The 24,660-nt window shown below is 44.8% G+C and overlaps 1 protein-coding gene across 2 annotated transcripts in view; it reads right to left on the reverse strand.

Moving 5' to 3' along the window:
* The window catches only part of GLRX2 (glutaredoxin 2), a 78,248-nt gene extending 55,658 nt beyond the window's left edge, over positions 1–22,590 (reverse strand). The window contains exon 1 of one of the 2 annotated variants that reach the window (XM_073582893.1): positions 22,378–22,590. In XM_073582893.1, coding sequence (XP_073438994.1) covers positions 22,378–22,385 — 8 coding nt within the window. In that variant the 5' untranslated portion in view covers positions 22,386–22,590. Of the gene's footprint in view, positions 1–22,225 lie in introns of both variants that reach the window. The other variant, XM_073582892.1, reaches the window with a different exon arrangement.
* Between the last annotated feature and the right edge of the window lie 2,070 nt (positions 22,591–24,660).

The following is a 24,660-nucleotide window of genomic DNA, read 5'->3' on the forward strand; positions in this document are numbered from 1 at the left end:
ATAAAAAAATGGTGACTAAAAGATCATGTTTGTGGAAAAAATATGAATTATTTATTTTAACGCCCGGGCATTATAAACTTCTGTGAAGCACTGGGGGGGTCAAAGTGCTCACCACACATCTAGATAAGTTCCTTAGGGGGTCTAGTTTCCAAAATGGTGTCATTTGTGGGGGGTTTCCACTGTTTTGGTACATCAGGAGTTTTCCAAACGCGACATGGTGTCCGATCTCAATTCCAGCCAAAAACGTCAAATGGCGCTGCTTCCCTTCCGAGCTCTGCCATGCGCCCAAATAGTGGTTTACCCCCACATGTGGGGTATCAGCGTACTCAGAACAAATTGCACAATAACTTTTACGGTCCTGTTACCCTTGGAAAAATAAGAATTGAGGGTGAAAAGATCATTTTTGTGGAAAAAATATGATTTTTTAATTGTATGGCTTTATGTTATAAACTTCTGTGAAGCCCATGGGGGTTCAAAGTTCTCACCACACATCTAGATAAGTTCCTTAGGGGGTCTAGTTTCCAAAATGGTGTCATTTGTGGGGGATTTCCACTGTTTTGGTACATCAGGGGTTTTCCAAACGCGACATGGTGTCCGATCTCAATTCCAGCCAAAAACGTCAAATGGCGCTGCTTCCCTTCCGAGCTCTGCCATGCTCCCAAATAGTGGTTTACCCCCACATGTGGGGTATCAGCGTACTCAGGACAAATTGCACAATAACTTTTAGGGTCCTGTTACCCTTGGAAAAATAAGAATTGAGGGTGAAAAGATCATTTTTGTGGAAAAAATATGATTTTTTAATTGTATGGCTGTATGTTATAAACTTCTGTGAAGCCCATGGGGGTTCAAAGTTTTCACCACACATCTAGATAAGTTCCTTAGGGGGTCTAGTTTCCAAAATGGTGTCATTTGTGGGGGGTTTCCACTGTTTTGGTACATCAGGGGTTTTCCAAACGCGACATGGTGTCCGATCTCAATTCCAGCCAAAAACGTCAAATGGCATTGCTTCCCTTCCGAGCTCTGCCATGCGCCCAAATAGTGGTTTACCCCCACATGTGGGGTATCAGCGTACTCAGGACAAATTGCACAATAACTTTTAGGGTCCTGTTACCCTTGGGAAAATAAAAATTGGGGTGAAAAGATCATTTTTGTGGAAAAAATATGATTTTTTAATTGTACCGCTGTACGTTATAAACTTCTGTAAAGCCCTTGTGGGTTCAAAGTTCTCACCACATATCTAGATAAGTTCCTTGGGGGGTCTAGTTTCCAAAATGGGGTCACTTGTAGGGGGTTTCTACTGTTTAGGTACATCAGGGACTCTCCAAACGTGACATGGCGTCCGATCTGAATTCCAGCCAATTTTGCATTGAAAAAGTCAAACGGCGCTCCTTCCATTCTGAGCTCTGCCATGCGCCGAAACAGTCGTTCCCCCCCACAAATCAGGTATCAGCGTACTCAGGACAAATTGCACAATAACTTTTGCAGTCCAATTTCTCCTGTTACCCTTGGTAAAATAAAAAAAATTGAACCTGAAGTATTTTTTTTGTGAAAAAAAGTTAGATGTTCATTTCTTTTTAAATATTCAAAAAAATTCCTGTGACGCACCTAATGGGTTAATAAACTTCTTGAATGTGGTTTTGAGCACCTTAAGGGGTTCAGTTTTTAGAATGGTGTCACTTTTGGGTATTTTCTATCATATAGACCCCTCAAAGTGGCTTCAAATGTGATGTGGTCCTAAAAATAAAATGGTGTTGTAAAAATGAGAAATCGCTGGTCAACTTTTAACCCTTATAACTTCCTAACAAAAAAAAATTTTGGTTCCAAAATTGTGCTGATGTAAAGTAAACATGTGGGAAATGTTACTTATCAAGTTTTTTGTGTGCCGTATCTCTGTGATTTAAGGGCATAAAAATTCAAAGTTGGAAAATTGCGAAATTTTCAAAATTTTTGCCAAATTTCCATTTTTTTCACAAATAAACGCAAGTTATTTGAATGAAATTTTACCACTAACATGAAGTACAATATGTCACGAGAAAACAATGTCAGAATCACCGGGATCAATGGAAGCGTTCCAGAGTTATGACCTCATAAAGGTACAGTGGTCAGAATTGTAAAAATTGGCCCGGTCATGAACGTGCAAACCACCCTTGGGGGTGAAGGGGTTAATATTCATCACATGTGCTGTGTTGTGCACACGCTGCAGCTGGCAATAACAGAGATAGTCTGCAAGAGGGACATGCTGAAACTCTGATTAGCAAAGTGAGGAAATTGGCTATTGCTGCCAGAACCCCCAAAATTGATTCCATCTTGAAGAGACGTGCTGGAAAAGGGGCAATTGTGGATCAAGTCACTCGATGGGGCAGCAACTATTTAATGATTGAGAGATTGCTTGAGCTGAAACCCTTCCTTGTAGATATGGCCAACCCTCAGTTAACACTGCATGAAGGTCAATGGACACAGGTGGCTGAATGGAAGGGATTGCTTCATCACCCATTTACAGTGACTAAAAAGTTAGAATCTGAGGATTTAACTACTGGCAGTTTTATAAAGGAGTGGAAGAACTTGTTGTTTTGCCTGTCCCAAAGAGGAGGTTTAATCGCAGATAGCATTGCTGCTTCAATGAAACGGAGAGAGACACAGCTATTGGAAAATAAAATTCTTCTGGCAGCTGTTTATGTGGACCCTAGTCATCGTATATTGCTGGCTGATCAACAGCTTGCTAAAGGAAAAGAAGCTTTGAGGTAGCAGTTAAAATGAGTGGGCTACAGGACGGCCAAGAGCAAGAGGACTCAGGTCCTGCCAGTGCTACTGCTGCCGTTCCTTCATCCTCATCAGATGAGGAGATTGATTTTAACAAGTATTTGGACGACAAGTAGCAGGCAAAGCGTTGCTGAGAGGAAAAAAAAAAAAAAAAGATTCCACTCCCATAGAAAACAGATTGACCATATTTCAGCAAAATTTTTCACTTGCTTTCTGTCACGATCCATTGTTGGATGTGACAGGTTTAGCACATGTAACCTTTCTTTTCCTTTAAGCCTTTGGCTTAAGGTTGGTTTTGCCCCCAATGGCCGCTGGGGTTATTACACTGTAGTTGCTTTAGTTCTGATTTTGCCCCCGGTTGCCGCTGGGGTTATTACATGTAAATTACCAAGCAGGTGTGATTACCCTGGCCCCTACTTATAAAGGAGTATCAGGTGTTCTCAATCACTGTTTGTGATATTGTTCATTCCCAACCAACCTTGGAGGAGAAAGGAGCTATTGAGAGGAGTTCCTTGCAGCTCAGCCAGACCTTTGGAGTAGCAGCTATTCAAGTGGAAGTTGTATCTGGTGCCGTACTCTGTTGCCTGGAGCAATAGCAGCAGAGCAAAGCCAAGTTGTGTGTTTTGCCCGTTTTGTTGTATTTTCCTTGTGTGTATTTTTACAGCGGTGGGACTAGTGTCTGCACCATCCAGTTCACTAGTAAGGGTTAGGTGCAGGGCGAGTTAGGGATTGAAGTTTCCTGCTCAGCAACAGGTGAGGAGCCTGTATAGGCAACGCTAGGAGTGCCTCAGGGGAGTGCAGGAGGTCTCCACGTCCCTATTCCCTATTGCAGGGACCCACCGTTGTAACTGTTTCCCTGGTGTTCCCCTTGTTTGTCCTGGTTTGAGTGCCGTCCTGCGGGTCGCGGCACAGAGGACACGTCACTCCGTGACACTTTCAAAGAAATAGAAGAGTTCAACCGTTCATCAAAACTGACTGTGCACGAGGCAATTCCTATATACCCTGAAATTGTTAGAGATGTTGCCTGTTATGAATGGGTCACCGAGAAGGATAGCAGGACCAGGCTAAGCTACCAGAAAACCAGAGCGGTTGGTAACTAAGCGGATTGCAGACCCCTGATCCTATCCACACAACTAGCAGTAGCCGTGGAGCGTACCTACGATGACTTAGACGCCTCGGCACAGCCGGAGAGCTAACTCAGCCTAAAGCAAGAAAGGTGAAATCTAAACTGCCCCGGAGCAGACCCCAAAGGAATAGATAGCCCCCAAACATATATTGTTGGTTAGACAAGATGAAAACACAAACGCAGGCAGAAAAATAGAGTGAGCAAATGATGGGGCTCAAACTGACGAGACAGGAAAGAAAAGACACGGTCTGCAATCATGCAAAAAACCCTGAAAAATCCAACATGTCTGATGTACAAAAAACACTGAAGTCACACGACTTCGCCCCCACTATATCAGCACTCTGGTATATAATGAAAGCAAAGCAAAAAGAGACCAATATAACAGGGGACAGAACAAACTGACACAAGCAGTAACATATGGGCGGTGATCCAGCACAGCCCCAGCAGGAACTGGCTGACCCGCACAAAGCAAAGATAGACAAAACCAGATCAAATGAAAAAAGATTAGCAAATGAACACTTAGCTGAACCATGCAGGAACAGAGCAGGAGACATCAGACCTCAGAAGGCACAGGAAGAAAATCACCAGCAGGGATTGAAGGAAGTCAGCTGTCTTAAATACTCCAGTCAGAAACCCCAGATCTCCAATCATCATCATTATCAGGTGGCAAGCCTCTGTCAATCTGACCAGCACCACTACCTCCAGTAACCACCAGAGGGAGCCCAGAAAGAGAACTCGCAACACCTGTGTCAATCTGACCAGCTCCACTACCTTCAGTAACCACCAGAGGGAGCCCAGAAAGAGAATTCACAACAGTTGCCCATGTGGTTACTGCTTTGCCACCAACCCAAGTTAGTCTAGAGAGGTTGTTCTATAGCCTTAAAATAATTAAATCAGATCTGAGGCCATCTATGAAGGTGGGATCTGATGGAGGTGATACTATTTATCAGAACAAATGTTATTCGGTACGTTTTTGTTGAAAATGGGTTTTTTTCCATTTACTGCATACTGTATAATTGTAAATATGCAATATTTTTTGTTATAAAGTTGTATTCCAATAAATATATTTTATGTTCTATCTAAATGGCTTGATTATTGTATCATAATAATGATTAAAAGCCTGATGTTACCATTTTACTACAGTAAAGTTATCACAAATATGAGCCATGTACTGTATGAGGGAGTCATGGAAATTGAGGAGTCGGAGGTTTGGCATACTGACTCCACAGCCCTGAATTCATAGTGGTATGTACCCAAAAGTGATACCAGGAAAACGACAGCTTGGCGCACAGAAATCTAATATATGGTTTCACAGCTAATAAAGTAACAGGATTTGGGAAAATGGCAACAGTAACTCAGTTATTTTATTTTCCTTTACAAAGTTCAGAGTGTTTTTAAAATCACTATAAATATTAAAAAGCTACATAAATTTGTTGTCCCCACCTAGAGATTCGCGCTGCCTGCCTCAACGCACAATTACAACATACTGACCTATCACCGCACAATTACAGAATACTGACCTTTCCCCGCATCACCGCACAATTAGGCTACTTTCACACTAGCATCGTGCGACGCACGTCGCAATGCGTCGTTTTGGAGAAAAAAACGCATCCTGCAAAGTTGCCCGGAGGATGCGTTTTTTCTCCACAGACTTGTGTTAGCGACGCATTGTGACGTATGGGCACACGTCGCATCCATCGTGCGATGGATGCGTCGTGTTTTGGCGGCCGCGACGCACACAAAAACGTTACATGTAACGTTTTTTGTGCGTCGTGTCCGCCATTTTCGACCGCGCATGCGCGGCCGAAACGCCGCCCCCTCCTCCCTGGACATTACAATGGGGCAGCGGATGCGTTCAAAAACTGGATCCGCTGCCCCCGTTGTGCTAAACTTTCACAACGTGCTATGCTACGTCGTCCCAACGCAGGGCGACGTGCGTCGCACGATGCTAGTGTGAAAGTAGCCTTACAGAATACTGACCTTTCCCAGTATCACCGTACAATTACAGAATACTGACCCCTTCCCCATATCACCGCACAATTACAGAATACTGACCTTTCCCAGTATCACCGTACAATTACAGAATACTGACCCCTTCCCCATATCACCGCACAATTACAGAAAACTGACCTTTCCCCGTATCACCGCACAATTACAGAATACTGACCTTTCCCCGTATCACCGTACAATTACAGAATACTGACCCCTTCCCCATATAACCGCACAATTACAGAATACTGACCTTTCCCCGTATCACCGCACAATTACAGAATACTGACCTTTCCCCGTATCACCGCACAATTACAGAATACTGACCTTTCCCCCTATCACCACACAATTACAGAATACTGACCTTCCCCCGTATCACCGCAGTTACAGAATACTGACCTTTCCCCCTATCACCGCACAATTACAGAATACTGACCTTTCCCCGTATCACCGCACAGTTACAGAACACTGACGCTTTCCCCCATCACCGCACAATTACAGAATACTGACCCTTCCCACTATCACTGCACAATTACAGAGCACTGACCTTCCCCCGTCTCACCGCACAATTACAGAATACTGACCTTTCCCCCTATCACCGCACAATTACAGAATACTGACCTTCCCCCGTCTCACCACACAATTAAAGAATACTGACCCTACCCCTTATCACTGCACAATTACAGAACACTGACCCCTTCCCCGTCTCACCACACCAGGGCTGTGGAGTCGGTAAGCCACAGTTGCGACTCCGACTCCTGGATTTTATCAGGCTCCGACTCAGGCTCCGACTCCTTCATAAATGGCCAATTCATAACAAATTTACTGTTGTAAAATATTAAACATCGTGCTTATTCAGTTTCTCACCATGATATAAGTAATCAGACCACTTAGAGCAAAAACTACATTTATTAGAATACAATTAGAATATAGCAAATAACTTTTATAAACTTTTATAAACTGTAAGTAAATATGCAATAAACACTTTTATGCAGTTAATAAGAAGAAATCTATAAATTTGTCCTCAGAAAAAGTTTTGCCTCTGTCAGATCCTCCTTCATGGATGCCCTCAAATCTGATCTAATTATTTTGAGAGCAGAGAACAACCTCTCTACACTAACTTGTGTTGGTGGCAAAGCAGTAACCACTCGGGCAACATCTCTGACAATGTCAGGATACAGAGGAATCGCTTGTTGCACTGTTATTTTTGATGAACGGTCAAATTTCTCAATTTCTTTTAGTGCACATGAAAAATTCTGCTGAAATGTACTGGCTGTGTTCCTTGATGGGGATGACTCTTCTTCTATGCGGGAACGCTTTGCACGGTCCTTGTGATCCAAATATTTTTCAAAATTAAATTCTTCATCAGTTGATGATGAGGGTGAAGATGTGGCAGGACGACCAAATTCTTCTTGTTCCTCCTGACTGTTCTGCAACCCTTTCATCCTTACTGCTATTTCAAACAGAGCTTCTTTTCCTTTACTTAGCTGTTGATCATCTAGAAGAATCCGATGCATTGGGTCTACATAAACAGCTGCCAAAAGAATGTTATTTTGTAATAGTAGCTCCTCTCTCCGTTTCATTAATGTAGCAATGCCACTTGCAATTAACCCTCCTCTTTGGGACAGGCGAAACATCAGGTTCTTCCACTCCTTTAAGAAGATACCTGGAGTTAAGTCCTCTGCTTGTAATTTTTTAGTCACTGTAAATGGGTGCTCTAGCAATTTTTCCAGCTCAGTCACCTGATTCCAATGACTTTCATTTAGCGTCAGTTGAGGGTTAGCCATGTCTACAAGAAAGGTTTTCAGTTCAACCAAGCGCTGAATCATTAAGTAAGTACTGCCCCATCGTGTGGCTTGATCAATAATTGCCCCTTTTCCAGCACGTCTCTTCAAAATTGAGTCAACTTTAGGGGTTCTGGCAACAGTAGCCAATTTTCTCACCTTGCCAATCAGTGCAGCAGCATGTCCTTCTTGCAGACTGTCTCTTATAGCCAGCTGTATCGTATGCACAACACAGCGCATGTGATGAATGAAAGAACATATTGACACAGTTTCAACAAGATCATCTAAACTATCATGTTGCTGTTCATCTGAAGCAACTTCAGTTTGCTCCTCAGTTACAATACTGTGTTCCTCTATTTCAAACATTTCTGTGTCTGTGGACCCAGAATGTTCTTCTAGCTGCTGGTCACCATCATTACTCTCATTCATTAGCTTAGTAGTACTTATATTTGAAGCATTGTCAGTTACGACAGAAAAAACTTGCTCTTTTTTAAGTTCATAGTCTTGCAGAACCTTTTCCACCAAGACCTGGAGAAACTCACTGGTGTGATGAGCTTTGGTGTCTTTTACTGCCAATGTCTTGGTAACTATTTCATTTTTGTCACAAACAAATCGGACATTGATGGCAAAATAGTTCACTCTCTGACGTGTGCAGGCATCCATTTTAAGAAACAGAAAGCGTCCCTTGAGAGTTTTTTTAAGTTCTTCCTTTTGTTTAAAAGCTTCTTCGATTACTAATTTTCTAATTCTCTCTCCAGAGAAACACCAAGTTTGCGGGCCATTTCCCCATTCAGACACATAAAAGCTGGTCGTGAAAATAATGAAATAGGCACACTATCCTTTACAACAAGCTCTATGATCTGTTTTTTAAATGTATCTACTGTCATTGTCACAGTAACTTTGTCACTGACAAAATATCTTGCAACTGATGGCTGCAAAGTTCTCTGCTCCTTTGTTTGGCTGGAAGAGCTGGGCACTGGTTCATTGGTTTGGATGCAGTCTTTCTCATCCACTGCTTTCAGTACTTCTGGATGAAAGCGCTGTAAATGTCTCTTTAGATTAGAAGCTCTGGTAGGAGCATTTTTATCTTTGCCTGAATATGCACTCATCTTGGCTTCACAGCATTTGTTTTCGTCTGGATCATTTATCATACACTGACAGACATAATGTTTTCTATCTTGAGTGATGGTGAAATGTTCAAATACAGCTGATTTAATGTGATGCTTCTTTGACATTCTCAGGTTTTTAATTCTGCATTCACAATCCAAATGACAATTGTTTTTCCTAAAAACAAGTGTACAAAATTATTGCCAGGTCGTACAACTGATATAGTGGTCAGTAATACTGTTATTATTCCTCATGTACTCACAGTTAACTGATGCAAAGTTTGTTGAAAGGATAATACTTCTTACAGTCTTGAGTAGCAGGCAGCTGTGAGATGCTTGGAAGACGCACACCTAGTATGATCTAGTCTAGAGGAGGAGCTTTACTACTAAGAATTTGCAACACATTTTCACTTTCAGTTTCATACATTGTAAGTAGGGGGGTTGGGGCAGCATGAGGTTAACCAAGTATAAGATTAGATAAGGGCAGTGGAGAACAGTGACACACAAGAAGTAAGAAATGTCTCTATCTCCAGCAGAACTGCTTATCACTGTTGTTCATAGTTTGATAGAACATATATATTTGAGTAACATTTATAAAATTCATATGAAAGTTCAATTATGAAATATTAATACATTTTTTTTAAAGCTGGAGTCGGTACATTTCTACCGACTCCAACCAAAACTAACTTCGACTCCACGACTCCGACTCCACAGCCCTGCACCACACAATTACAGAATATTGACCTTACTGCTATCACCGCACAGTTACAGAATACTGACCTTTCCCCGTATCACCGCACAATTACAGAATACTGACCTTTCCCCGTATCACCGCACAATTACAGAATACTGACCTTTCCCCGTCTCACCGCACAATTACAGAATACTGACCTTTCCCCGTCTCACCGCACAATTATAGAATACTGACCTTTCCCCGTCTCACCACACAATTACAGAATACTGACCTTTTCCCGCATCACCGCACAATTATAGAATACTGACCCTTTCCCCCATCACTGCACAATTTCAGAATACTGACCTTTCCCCGTATCACTGCACAATTACAGAACACTGACCCTTCCCCCTATCACTGCACAATTACAGAATACTGACCCCTTCCCCGTCTCACCACACAATTACAGAATACTGACCTTCCTGCTATCATTGCACAGTTACAGAATACTGACCCTTCGCCCATCACTGCACAATTACAGAACACTGACTTTCCCCCGTCTCACCACATAGTTACAGAATACTGACCTTTCCCCGTATCACTAAACTTGGATTTTATTTTTTAGGCTGTTTTTCCGTATATGGTAAACAGTGACACTAAAAACTACAACTTGACCACAAAAATAATCTGACTACTTTCACATTAGCGCTTTTTAGAGCTGCGCTTTGTGCGCAATAGAAACGCATGCAAAAAACGCATCATTTAGGTGCATGCGTTTTAACCAGTTTTTAGCTATGTTAACTCTTAAAACGCATGCGATTTCAACCACAGGGGTGCGCATGTTCATGCGCACCCCTGCGTTACCATAGACTGTAATGTGTTATTTTGTCGCATTCCGTGAGCGTTTTTTTGACGCCGTTGGACAGACCCAAAAATGCAACAGGTTGCGTCGGGTGCGCATAGGCGCACACTACAAAAAAAATACATGCGCATGAAAACGCATACAAACGTGTTATGAATGAGTCACCGTAGGAGGCAAAAGCAGAAATACAAGCTAAGTCCAGAAAACCGGAGAAGATGGCAACTATCAGATTGCAGACCCCTGAACCTATCAACACAACTAGCAGTAGCCGTGGGGGGTTCCTACGATGCCCTAGACCCCTCGATCACAGCCGGAGAAATACATAGGCCTAAAGAAAGAAAGGGGAAATCTAGACTGCCCCAGAGCAGACCCCAAAGCAATAGGCAGCCCCCAACATATAATGACGGTGAAGCAAGATGAAAATACTAACACAGACAGAAAGATAGACTGAGCAAAGACGGGGCCCCAAAACTACCTAGATAGGAAAGGACAGGAAGGCTGCTGTCTGCAATCTGCCAAAACCCTATCAAAGACATAAGCCAACCAGCTGATATAAAAAAGGCCCTGAAGCAGCTAGGCTTCAAAAACTGAATCAGCACTCAGGTATTTTCAGAAGACAGAGCTAAATGAATTCAGCACACCCCAGCAGGGAATGGCAGAAATCCAGAAAAACAAAGCAAAAACAAAGTCAAAGCACAAAAGCAAAAGGCCGAGCAGCAAACTTAGCTTTGGAGGAGCAGGAATTCAGACTGGTCTCCAAGGATCCCACAGAGAAATCACCCGCAGGGCAGAAGGGCGTCGGCAGCCTTATATCCAGTCCGTAACTCCACTCAGCCAGTCATCATCATCAGCCTCAGGTGTTTGACAATCAGGCTCACTACCTTTCTTTACCAGAAGAGGGAGTTCCTCGGGCCTCAGTAATGAAGGGGAAAATGAACTCACAACACGAACGCGTGCAAACGCTAGACCATGCACCCGCCATGTTAAACATAGGGGGAGCATGGCATATGCGCATGGACGCGCTGCGCTAAAAAACGCTAATGTGAAACTAGCCTAAGGCTGTGTGCCCACGTAGCGATTTTTAAGCGTTTTTGCCGCGATTTTCGGGGCGAAAACACAGCGAAAATGTTTAAAAATCGTGTACAGAACCAGGGCTGTGGAGTCGGAGTCGTGGAGTCGGAGTTAGTTTTGGTTGGAGTCGGAGTCGGTAGAAATGTACCGACTCCGACTCCAGCTTTAAAAAAAATGTATTAATATTTCATAATTGAACTTTCATATGAATTTTATAAATGTTACTCAAATATATATGTTCTATCAAACTATGAACAACAGTGATAAGCAGTTCTGCTGGAGATAGAGACATTTCTTACTTCTTGTGTGTCACTGTTCTCCATTGCCCTTATCTAATCTTATACTTGGTTGACCTCACGCTGCCCCAACCCCCCTACTTACAATGTTTGAAACTGAAAGTGAAAATGTGTTGCAAATTCTTAGTAGTAAAGCTCCTCCTCTAGACTAGATCATACTAGGTGTGCGTCTTCCAAGCATCTCACAGCTACCTGCTACTCAGAAGAGGAAGACTGTAAGAAGTATTATCCTTTCAACAAACTTTGCATCAGTTAACTGTGAGTACATGAGGAATAATAACAGTATTACTGACCACTATATCAGTTGTACGACCTGGCAATAATTTTGTACACTTGTTTTTAGGAAAAACAATTGTCATTTGGATTGTGAATGCAGAATTAAAAACCTGAGAATGTCAAAGAAGCATCACATTAAATCAGCTGTATTCTGAACATTTCACCATCACTCAAGATAGAAAACATTATGTCTGTCAGTGTATGACAAATGATCCAGACGAAAACAAATGCTGTGAAGCCAAGAGGAGTGCATATTCAGGCAAAGATAAAAATGCTCCTACCAGAGCTTCTAATCTAAAGAGACATTTACAGCGCTTTCATCCAGAAGTACTGAAAGCAGTGGATGAGAAAGACTGCATCCAAACCAATGAACCAGTGCCCAGCTCTTCCAGCCAAACAAAGGAGCAGAGAACTTTGCAGCCATCAGTTGCAAGATATTTTGTCAGTGACAAAGTTACTGTGACAATGACAGTAGATACATTTAAAAAACAGATCATAGAGCTTGTTGTAAAGGACAGTGTGCCTATTTCATTATTTTCACGACCAGCTTTTATGTGTCTGAATGGGGAAATGGCCCGCAAGCTTGATGTTTCTCTGGAGAGAGAGAGTATTAGAAAATTAGTAATCGAAGAAGCTTTTAAACAAAAGGAAGAACTTAAAAAAACTCTCAAGGGACGCTTACTGTTTCTTAAAATGGATGCCTGCACACGTAAGAGAGTGAACTATTTTGCCATCAATGTCCGATTTGTTTGTGACAAAAATGAAATAGTTACCAAGACATTGGCAGTAAAAGACACCAAAGCTCATCACACCAGCGAGTTTCTCCAGGTCTTGGTGGAAAAGGTTCTGCAAGACTATGAACTTAAAAAAGAGCAAGTTCTTTCTGTCGTAACTGACAATACTTCAAATATGATAAGTACTATTAAGCTAATGAATGAGAGTAATGATGGTGACCAACAGCTAGAAGAACATTCTGGGTCCACAGACACAGAAATGTTTGAAATAGAGGAACACAGTATTGTAACTGAGGAGCAAACTGAAGTTGCTTCAGATGAACAGCAACATGATAGTTTAGATGATCTTGTTGAAACTGTGTCAATATGTTCTTTCATTCATCACATGCGCTGTGTTGTGCATACGCTACAGCTGGCTATAAGAGACAGTCTGCAAGAAGGACATGCTGCTGCACTGATTGGCAAGGTGAGAAAATTGGCTACTGTTGCCAGAACCCCTAAAGTTGACTCAATTTTGAAGAGACGTGCCGGAAAAGGGGCAATTATTGATCAAGCCACACGATGGGGCAGTACTTACTTAATGATTCAGCGCTTGGTTGAACTAAAAACCTTTCTTGTAGACATGGCTAACCCTCAACTGACGCTAAATGAAAGTCAGTGGAATCAGGTGACTGAGCTGGAAAAATTGCTAGAGCACCCATTTACAGTGACTAAAAAATTACAAGCAGAGGACTTAACTCCAGGTATTTTCTTAAAGGAGTGGAAGAACCTGATGTTTCGCCTGTCCCAAAGAGGAGGGTTAATTGCAAGTGGCATTGCTACATCAATGAAACGGAGAGAGGAGCTACTATTACAAAATAACATTCTTTTGGCAGCTGTTTATGTAGACCCAATGCATCGGATTCTTCTAGATGATCAACAGCTAAGTAAAGGAAAAGAAGCTCTGTTTGAAATAGCAGTAAGGATGAAAGGGTTTGGAGAACAGTCAGGAGGAACAAGAAGAATTTGGTCGTCCTGCCACATCTTCACCCTCATCATCAACTGATGAAGAATTTAATTTCGAAAAATATTTTGATCACAAGGACCGTGCAAAGTGTTCCCGCATAGAAGAAGAGTCATCCCCATCAAGGAACACAGCCAGTACATTTCAGCAGAATTTTTCATGTGCACTAAAAGAAATAAGCCGGATTACTTACCGGTAATGCTCTTTTAATGAGTCCACGACAGCACCCACTTGGAGAGAGGGATCCGCCCATAGGAACAGGAAACCTACAGAGATAAAAGAGGGCGGTCCGCCTCTCCCCCTCAGTTGGATTTCAGAGTACCAGGAGGACCGCCAATTATTAGGCCATTATATTATCCAGTATTCTAAATTTATTAACTTTACAACTAAGAAGGTGTATATACATTTTGTTAACTTCTAGGGAGGGTTAGTGAACGGGTGCTGTCGTGGACTCATTAAAAGAGCATTACCGGTAAGTAATCCGGCTTTTTACTCTTCGCCACGACAGCACCCACTTGGAGAGACTTTCAGGAGACTTTCACCTGGGAGGGACCACCGTGCTGAGGACCGCTCTACCAAAGGCTAGGTCGGATGAGCATGATAAATCAAGCCTATAGTGATTATAAAAGGTAGAGGGTGTAGACCAGGTTGCCGCCTTACATATAGACTCGATTGCGACGTCTCCCCTCTCTGCCCAGGAGGAAGCCATAGCTCTGGCGGAATGTGCTCTGATACCCTCCGGAGGATTTTCATTGCTCTCGGAGTATGCCAGCCCAATTGCGTCTCTGATCCACCGAGACAAAGTACTCCTTGTGACTTCATGTCCCTTCTTTTGGCCCTGGAAGGAAATAAACAGAGCCCTACTCTTCCTCCAGCTGCTAGACCTCTCGATGAATTGTAATTCAGCTCTTCTAACGTCTAGTGTATGGAACTTTTCTTCCTCTGGAGTAGAAGGGTTACTAAAAAATGAAGGGAGGTGGATCTCTTGTGATCTATGAAACTTCCCTGCTACCTTTGGTAAGTATGAGGGGTCTGGTTTTAATATTAACTGATCCTGAAATGTCAACAGAAAAGGGGGTTCTACTGAAAGGGCTTGTATGTCGCTAACTCTTCTGGCTGAGGTTAGTGCAACTAGCAGTACTGTTTTGAAGGATAGGTGTTTAAGGGATATTGAATCTAAAGGTTCAAAGGGAGGACGTGTTAGAGCCTCCAGAACCAGGTTTAAGTCCCAAGGAGGAACTCTAGGTATGTGCACCGGCTCACTCCGCTCACAGGCCGAGATGAATCTGCTTACCCATCTATTGCCTGCCACGTTATAACTATAGAGGGCCCCTAGAGCCGACACCTGTACTTTTAGTGTGTTAACAGCTAACCCTAATTCCTTCCCTTTCTGTAGGAACTCTAGGATCGCTGTAATCAGAATTTCTCCGAAATCCGGCTCTGCGTGGGACTCTAGGAATTTTCTCCATACTCTGGTGTAAATTTTTGTCGTTGTCACTTTTCGACTTTGTAGGAGTGTATTGACTAATCCCTCTGAGAAACCTCTTGATCTCAACATCTCCCTTTCAAGTTCCAAGCCGTCAAGTGGAGATTGTCCACTTGAGGATGGAAGAATGGCCCCTGTGAGAGGAGCCTGGGGGTTGAAGGAAGCACCCACGGGTCTGTTATTGACATTGCTTGCAGGCAAGAAAACCAAGGCCTCCTGGGCCAGAATGGTGCTACTAAGATTATTCGTGCTTCCTCTGCTCTGATTTTCCTGATCACCTGCGGTAGAAGTATCATTGGGGGGAAATGCATATGCCAGTTTGAATTGCCACGGGGCCTGGATGGCATCCAGAATTTCCGGATTGTCTGTCATATTTAGAGAGGCGAATCTTCGCACCTGTCTGTTCTCTCTGGTGGCGAAGAGATCTATTTGGGGACGACCCCATAGTGCCACGATGCGTGTGAATATCTCCCGGCTTAGACACCACTCTCCTTGTCGCAGTGTATGGCGACTTAGAAAATCTGCCTCCCAATTGTCTCTTCCCCTTATGTGGAGGGCTGAGAGAGACAAAAATTGTTTTTCTGCTAGGGATAAAATCCTTCTTGCGGAAGACATTAAGGTGACTGATCGAGTTCCGCCTTGTCTGTTCAGATATGCGACTACTGTGGTGTTGTCCGAAAGGATTCTCACGCTTTCCCCTTGTAACTGCGGAAGAAAATGACACAATGCATGATAGACTGCTTTTAGTTCCTTTAAATTTGACGAATCCTGATCTTCGCCTATATCCCATAGGCCTTGGGCAAAACTATTTCCCATATGGGCTCCCCATTCTGTGGGGCTAGGGTCCGTGATAATTATACGGGAGGGTGTTATAACCCAAGGTACTCCTCCCGCTAAGTTATCATCCCTTAGCCACCATGTAAGGGAGGTTAGGACCTCCTGGGATAGCGTGATTTTCTTTGTCAGATTACCCCGATTCCAGGATTCCTCTAAGAGAATTTGGTGTTGTAGTTCCCTCGTGTGGAACTGGGCCCAGCGAACTGCGGGGATGCAGGCAGTAAGGGATCCCAGGAGGGACATTGCTTTCCTTAAAGATATGTGTGGCCGATCTATTGCTATCCTCACTTTCTTTTTAATTGCTGAAATTTTTACCTGAGACAGTAGACATTTTTGGTATATGGAGTCTAGCTCGAGACCTAGGAAGGACTGAACAGACTGCGGCTCGATTCTGGACTTCTTAGTTTATTATCCACCCTAGGGCCTGTAGGGACAAGATTGTATCAGCAACCCGCTCATTACATTGCCGAATTGAATTCCCTACTATCAAGAAATCATCCAGATAGGGTACTATTAGTGTGTCCTTCTGGCGTAAAAAAGCCATCACTTCCAGCATCACCTTTGTAAATACTCGTGGGGCGATGGAAATGCCGAATGGCATGGCTGTGAACTGGAAATGCTGTATGGTGCCATCGAGGAGGACCGCCACTCTGAGGTATCTCTGATATCTGCAATGGATGGGAATATGATAATAAGCATCCTTCAGATCCAAGCCTGCCATCATACAATTAGGGAAGAGGAGCTTGATCGTGGATCTTATGGATTCCATCTTAAATTTATGATTTATTATAAATGAATTTAATTTCTTCAAGTTGATTATCGTCCGGAATGACCCGTCTGGTTTAGGTATCAGAAAGAGAGGGGAGTAAAATCCTCTCCCTTCCTGCCTTTTAGGCACATGGACCAAAACTTTTTTGTCCAGAAGGCTCCAAATCTCAGCCTCCTGTTGAATTGGCGAGCTGAAGGATGTTATGATTAACGAATTATGGGGTACTTGATGAAATTCTATCTTTAACCCTTCTTTGATAATGCCCAGGACCCAAGGGCTAAGCGTAATTTTCTCCCATTCTCGAAAAAATTTTTTTAGCCTCCCCCCTACTGGAGGGACTGGCTCCTCAGTTCCTGTCCCTGCGGAAGAAGGATCCCCTAAACATGGCACCTTTGCCCTTTCCTTCCTTTGTGTACCAGCGGTTTTGATTTTCTGCTGGTCTTCCTCGGCCAAATGGTCTTCTCCTAAACGCCCTCCTATAAAACGGGAGAGGAGGGTTAGGGAATCCTTTTTTCCTTTCTTTTGCCTTCGTAAGGATTTCATCTAAGGCTTTCCCAAATAAGAACTCACCCTCGCAAGGAATGGTACAAAGCTTTGCTTTGGATTGGGTGTCACCTCTCCAGCTTTTTAGCCATAGGCTACGTCTGGCGTTATTAGCCAACCCTGCTGTTCTGGCTGCCAAACGTAAGGAATCAGCCGAAGCATCTGCTATATATGCCGCTGCGCCGCGGATTAGAGGTATGGCGGCACGTAGCTTGTCTCTGGAGATCTTCTGGTCTATTTGCTGGTCTAGTTGGTCGATCCAGACCAGCATAGAGCGAGCTGTGCAAGTACTAGCTATTGCCGGTTTAAACGTGCCGGTAGCTGCCTCCCATGCCCTCTTTAATGAGGCGTCAGCTTTACGGTCCAGAGGGTCTTTTAGCACGCCCGAGTCCTCCACTGGTAAGATTGTTTGCTTTGAGGCGGAGGCCACTGCCGCGTCTACCTTCGGGACTTTAACCCATGTCGACAAGTCTTCGTCGTTAAAGGGGTACCTTCTCTTTGAAGTTGAGGGAAGATACCCTCTCTGGTCCTGTCTCTCCCACTCCTTCTTAACCAGAGCTTTTATTGCTGGAATAACCGGAAAAACTTTCCTCTTTCTGTCTGTTAGACATGCAAACATAATTTCCTGAGCCGTTTGCGGCTCTTTTGTATCTGTGCAACCCATTGTATTCCTCACGGATTTAACTAAATTATCCATATGATCTAATGGGAAACAGCAACGCCCCTCCATCTCTGAGGAGGATGCCGATGTAGATGCATTAGAACTATCCGAGGCTATTTCGCCCTCATCGGTGTCTGCTGGCCTAGTTGTTTCGATATTAGTAGGCCTGCTAGACTGATTTAGGGCCTGTAGTTCATCTCTGATTATAGCCCTTATGTCTGCGGCTGATGTTGACGCCTGCTTTGCCGTTTCGTTTATGCATCCTTTGCACAGTCTTTTTGTGTAAGAGTCCGGTAGCGGACGTATACACAGGGCACAGTCTTTATTTTTTGATTTTTCCTTCCTCTTAGTCTGAGATAGAGACATCATGACAGGAGGGAGAGGGAGAGGGAGAGAGAGAGACATTTTATCAGCTTGATAGGCAGAGCGTCGTCCACTCACCCAGAGAAGCTGTAGGTACCGGCTCAGGAGGCTGAGAAGGAGGCTTGTTGGCATGGCTTCTGTGGCTACGATCCGAGGACCCTCGTCTTGCGTGGTCCTTGGCTGCTGCTGCGTCGCCTGCCTGGGGATGCGTGTCCTGCCTTGGTGAAGACATGATTGCACGCCATATTTCTGTGCTCCAGGCCTTTTATAAGCCCCTTCATACCTGGTACCTCCCCCTCCAGGTGCGCCTATCTGCGGCTCCTTGCTACAGCGCCGAGACTAGCCGCCCGCGCTCTGCAGATCAAAACGCTTTTTTTTTTTTTTCTTCTGGAGGGGGCGGGGAGCGCCTCTCTGCTTGCAGCGCCGCCCAGCGGCGCGTGCGCTCTGAGCTGAGGAACCTCCGGTAACCCGGAAGTTCCTCCTTACCACTTCCTGCCGCGCTGCCTGTGCGTCCTCCTGGACGCTGAAGCCCTTTAGGAACGCCGGAGGCTGCCGTTTTCTCCGGTTCCTGCGCCCCCACATGGACCGGAATGGATCCTCCCGCCCGGTGTCATGTTGTCCACAGAAGAACCCCGGTCGGCGCCACCCAATACCGGGATTTCTGCCCGTCATCCATACCAACCGAGGAGGGAGCCGGATTCCAGCACTCCCCCGTCGCTGCCTCTGGACCGGAACCCCTGCCGTTCTCGCAGACACTGCACAGGCGGTTCCTTGGCCCAGGTAAGACTGTAGCGAATCCTGCGGTTCCCCTTCGGAACAGGAAACCAACTGAGGGGGAGAGGCGGACCGCCCTCTTTTATCTCTGTAGGTTTCCTGTTCCTATGGGCGGATCCCTCTCTCCAAGTGGGTGCTGTCGTGGCGAAGAGTAAATGAGAAATTTGACCGTTCATCAAAAATAACAGTGCAACAAGCGATTCCTCTGTATCCTGACATTGTCAGAGATGTTGCCCGAGTGGTTACTGCTTTGCCACCAACACAAGTTAGTGTAGAGAGGTTGTTCTCTGCTCTCAAAATAATTAGATCAGATTTGAGGGCATCCATGAAGGAGGATCTGACAGAGGCAATACTTTTTCTGAGGACAAATTTATATATTTCTTCTTATTAACTGCATAAAAGTTTTTATTGCATATTTACTTACAGTTTATAAAAGTTTATAAAAGTTATTTGCTATATTCTAATTGTATTCTAATAAATGTAGTTTTTGCTCTAAGTGGTCTGATTACTTATATGATGGTGAGAAACTGAATAAGCACGATGTTTAATATTTTACAACAGTAAATTTGTTGTTATGAATTGGCCATTTATGAAGGAGTCGGAGACGGAGCCTGATAAAATCCAGGAGTCGGAGTCGCAACTGTGGCTTACCGACTCCACAGCCCTGTACAGAACTCCCCCCATGCATTCCTATGGCATTCCGCACATGCTGTGCTAATGCTGCCCTTTTTTCCGCGGCAGAATCGCATCGCGGAAAAAAATCGCAGCATGCTCATTCTTTTGTGCGGAATCGCAAAGAATTGCCGTGATTCCGCACCCATAGGAATGCATGAGAATCGCTTACTTCCCGCATGTGGCTATGTCCACCATGTGGGAAGTTAAGCGTCTCGTGTGCGGTTGGTACCCACGGTGTGGAGGAGAGGAGACTGTCCTCCAGGCCCTGGGTACCATACCCCTGTAAAAAAAAAAAAAGAATAAAAAATAAAAAAAAAATCGGTGTATATTTACCTTCCGACGTCCCGTGCTGCATTCCGGCCTAAGCGTTCCCAGTAATGCCTTGCGGCACGGTCCAGTGATGACGTGGTCTCGCGAGATCGCTATAGCAACGCGAGGCTACGTCATCACAGGTCTCGCAAGGCATCGCTGGGAACGCTGAGGCCGGGATGGCAGCGCGGGACGTCGGAAGGTAAATATACACCGATTTTTTTATTTTTTTTTTAGCATTTTAACATCCTATCTTTTACTATTGATGCCGCATAGGCGGCCTCAATAGTAAAAACCTGGTCACACTTGTCAAACACTATGTTTGATGAGTGTGAGCAACCTGTCAATCACTTTCCAAGCGATGCTTCAAATCGCTTGGAAAGTGCTTGAATATCGCACGCGAAAATCGCGATCATAATCGCGGTGAAATCGTGCGGAAAAAAAACGTGCGATTTCTGGGAAGGAGTCCGGTTTTTGGTGTGCGTTTTAACAGGCACCGTGGGCACATATCCTAAGGCTACTTTTACACTTACTGCTGTTTTTAAGGCCAGTATCGCCGCATTTTTGTGGTCCGCCACAAAAAAGCTTACGGAATGTCGTTTTTTATTTTTCCAATGCTATTGAAATAGCATTGGAAAAAAAAACTGCGGTGAAAACCGGAAGTGACAGTGCGCCGCTAAAACAAACTTCCGTTTGTTTTTGCGGCCCCATTGATTTACAATGGGGGCCGTGTCCGTACACCATATAAAAGATCGAGCAGGCTCAATGTTTTATCGCAGGCGCATAAACGGCTCTGACGGCGATATGGCACACTATGGAATTTTTGTGGCCCCATAGAAATCTATAGGGGCCGCAAAATCAGCCCGCAAAAACATGTTAAGTGTAAAACCAGCCTTACAGCTGCGAGGACGGAAAGTAAGGTTCTGACTGTTGGAAGAGGGAAAAACAAGTGAGTGTGACCGGTGAAGCAACCTGGCCACAGGCGAATGGGGGCAGTAGAGGACAGTAGGACAAGTCAGTTTTCTGCCCGCCTTCCAAAACCACGCGGTAATGTCCGCAGAACACACCCCAAGGCTATGGCACATTGGCACACACCGGGGGAAGGAACTTTAGGCTATGTGCACACGTTGCGGATTCTGCTGCATTTCCGCAGCGTTTTTGGTCCTGCGGAAACGCAGCAGTTCCGCAGACATGGTACAGTACCATGTTAGCCTATGGCATTTCAAATCCACAGTGCTCACGCTGCGGTTTTTTCCACGCGGTTTTGCTGCGGTTTACAAACCGCAGCATGTCAATTGTTTGTGCGGATTCCGCAGCGGTTTGCCATCTCCTCCATTGAGATGAAAAACCACAGGGCAAAACCGCAGAGGAATCTGCAGGTAAAACCGCAGATCTTTTGACCTGCAGATTTACCTGCGGATTTTACAAAATCCGCACGGCCAAATCCGCACTGCAATCCGCAGCATGTGCACGTACCCTAAGGCTGTGTGCACACGCTGCGGAAAAGGTGCGGATTCATCCGCGCGGATTTTGTACAATCCGCAGGTAAAACCGCAGGTCAAAAGACCTGCGGTTTTACCTGCGGATTGCTCTGCGGTTTTGCCCTGCGGTTTTTCATCTCCTCAATGGAGGAGATGGCAAACCGCAGGAGAATCCGCAGAAAGAATTGACATGTCAATTCTTTCTGCGGATTGAAAACCGCAGATAATCCGCGCAGAAAATTCCGCACCGTCTGCACTGCGGTTTTTGATTCCCATAGGGAATCATTGTACTGTACACCGCAGCAGAAACTGCTGCGGGTCCGCAGCGGCCAAAACCGCAGCGGAACCGCAGCAAAATCCGCAGCGTGTGCACACAGCCTTATAAGAAAAACGTCATGTACCACCGCTTCCCCTCCCCAATCCAAGAACTCACAGGCGCTGCCGGCCAGCTACACTGTCCGCACTATACACACAGCAATGCACGGGGCGTCCCAGGCCGCACCAAACGGCCGTCCTGTGCTGGCGGCTCACACAGTGGAGCCGACCCCACAGCACGGGCGGTCACGTGTGCCTGCTGTGCCCGAGTCACGTGAGCCGCATCTCTCTGCACTGTCCCGCTAGTTCACGGCGGCAGCGCGCACACATACCACAGCGCTGCCGGCCTCCGCATCTCGGTCACCGCTTATCATGCAGTCACCTCACTGTCTGCCGCACCGAACACAAGAGGAAAAGTGGCCGGGAACCGAAGGCCTAACTAGTGTCCGGGCTCTCAGAGCTGACAGGGATGGGAGCGGCCTACCACAACATGGCAGACACGGCAGCAATGCTCGCTGCACAGTGAGGGCGGAGCCAGCAGCAATGACGGGTCGGAAGTGTAGCTGTAAAGGGCCCGCTGACACCACATGCTAGATGTCACTGCATGGGCTAGGCCTGCTGGAAAGCGGAAAATCACATTACAGGCTGATCCAACTTCTGTGGAAATGAATGCTTTCAAGAAATGGTGCTCAGTAGTGTGTGTGGCGTCCATGTGCCTGCCCTGTATGTCCTCCCTATAACAACTGGGCATGGTCCTGATCAGGCGGGGAGGGATCTCCTCCCAGACCTGGATTAACCCCTTAGTGACAGAGCAATTTTGCAGTTTGAATCTGTCACCCCATTTTTAGACTTTCAGCTGCTGGCACCGCCATCAGGGGCTTATCTACAGCATTCTGCAATGCTGTAGATAAGCCCCCGATGTAACCTGAAAGATAAGAAAAATGAGTTAGATTATACTCACCTAGGGGCGGTCCGATGCCGTGGGTGTCGCGGTCCGGCGCCTCCCATCTTGTAGTGATGACATCCTCTTCTTTGCTTCCCGTCGTGGCTTCTGCACAAAGTACTGCAGTGCGCAGGCGCCAGACCTCTCTGACCGACTCCTGCGCACTGCAGGACTCTGCTCTGCCCTCAACAGGGCAGAGCAGTGCGCTTGCGCAGAAGCCACGACGGGAAGCAAAGAAGAGGACGTCATCGCTACAAGATGGGAGGCGCCGGACCGCGACACCCATCGGACCAAGACCGGACTTGGACCGCCCCTGGGTGAGTACAATATAACTTGTTTTTCTTATCTTTCAGTTTACATCGGGGGCTTATCTACAGCATTACAGAATGTTATAGATAAGCGCCTGATGGCGGTGCCGGCAGCTGATAGGCCAAAAATGGAGTGACAGATACACTTTAATGGCCAGGCCAACTTTTACAATTCTGACCACTGTCACTTTATGAGGTAATAACTTTTTTTTCGTGACATATTGTACTTCATGTTAGTGGTAACATTTCTTCGATATGACTTGCATTTATTTATGAAAAAACGGAAATATGGCAAAAAATTTAAAAAATTTTCAATTCCCTTAAATCACAGAGATATGTCACACAAAATGTTTAATAAAAATCATTTCCCACATGTCTATTTTACAGGAAAAACAAGAGAACAACAGGAGTTTAGGATAAAAACATGAACAATCTTTATTACTGTGTACAAAGATAAAAAGGCATTACAAAATAGACAATGCATAGAAATCGACACCAAAAGACCGGGAATACAGAGCGCCAAGCTGTAAAGCAAAGCCAAAAAAGCCTCCCCTAAATAGTACACCTCCCATACCAAAAAAGGGTTAAGCCTCATTCATTTCCAACAGAGAGCCCCATAGCAGTATACTGGAACTCAAACAGCCGTATAACCCTGCTCTATACTATGTGTCATATCCATAATCACAGAGGAGCAAATGGCAAACCCTACATGAAGGAGGACGAGTAGATACTCACATGAATGGCACAGCGGCGTCTACCCGGGACACCCCGACGGGCGTTTCGCTACTCTCAGGTAGCTTTATCGAGGGGAAGTCTATTTTACATCAGCACAATTTCGGAAACAATTTTTTTTTTTGTTAGAATGTTATAAGGGGTAAAATTTGACCAGCGATTTCTCATTTTTACAACAAAATTTACAAAATTTACAAAACCATTTGATTTTAGGGACCACATCATATTTGAAGTCACTTTGAGGGGTGTACATAATAATAATAATAATAATAAATTTTATTTTTATAGCGCCGACATATTCCGCAGCACTTTACATTTCAGAGGGGATTTGTACAGACAATAGACATTACAGCATAACAATAATCACATACAGTAGATTATAACAAATACCAAGAGGAGTGAGGGCCCTGCTCGCAAGCTTACAGTCTATGAGGAAAGAGGGAGACACGAAAGGTGGGTGGTAACAGTTGCCCTGATTGTATGGACCAGCCATAATGTTAAGTGTGTAACAGTACAGACACAGAGGGCTAATGGATGCATAAAGCATGTGGGAACATGATGCGGGGAACCTGGTTATGGTAGAACTTTTGGCTGTGCCACACAGGGATAGATTAGGTTAATGTGTTGGGGTGGTAGGCCAGTCTGAATAAATGCGTTTTCAGGACACGCTTAAAATTGTGGGGATTGGGGACTAATCGTATTGACCTGGGAAGTGCATTCCAAAGAATTGGCGCGGCACGTGTAAAGTCTTGGAGACGGGAGTGGGAGGTTCTGACTATTGAGG

This window comes from Dendrobates tinctorius, unplaced genomic scaffold, assembly GCF_039654945.1.
Source record: "Dendrobates tinctorius isolate UK_male_01 unplaced genomic scaffold, ASM3965494v1 ptg000074l, whole genome shotgun sequence".
Taxonomy (NCBI): Eukaryota; Metazoa; Chordata; class Amphibia; order Anura; family Dendrobatidae; genus Dendrobates; species Dendrobates tinctorius.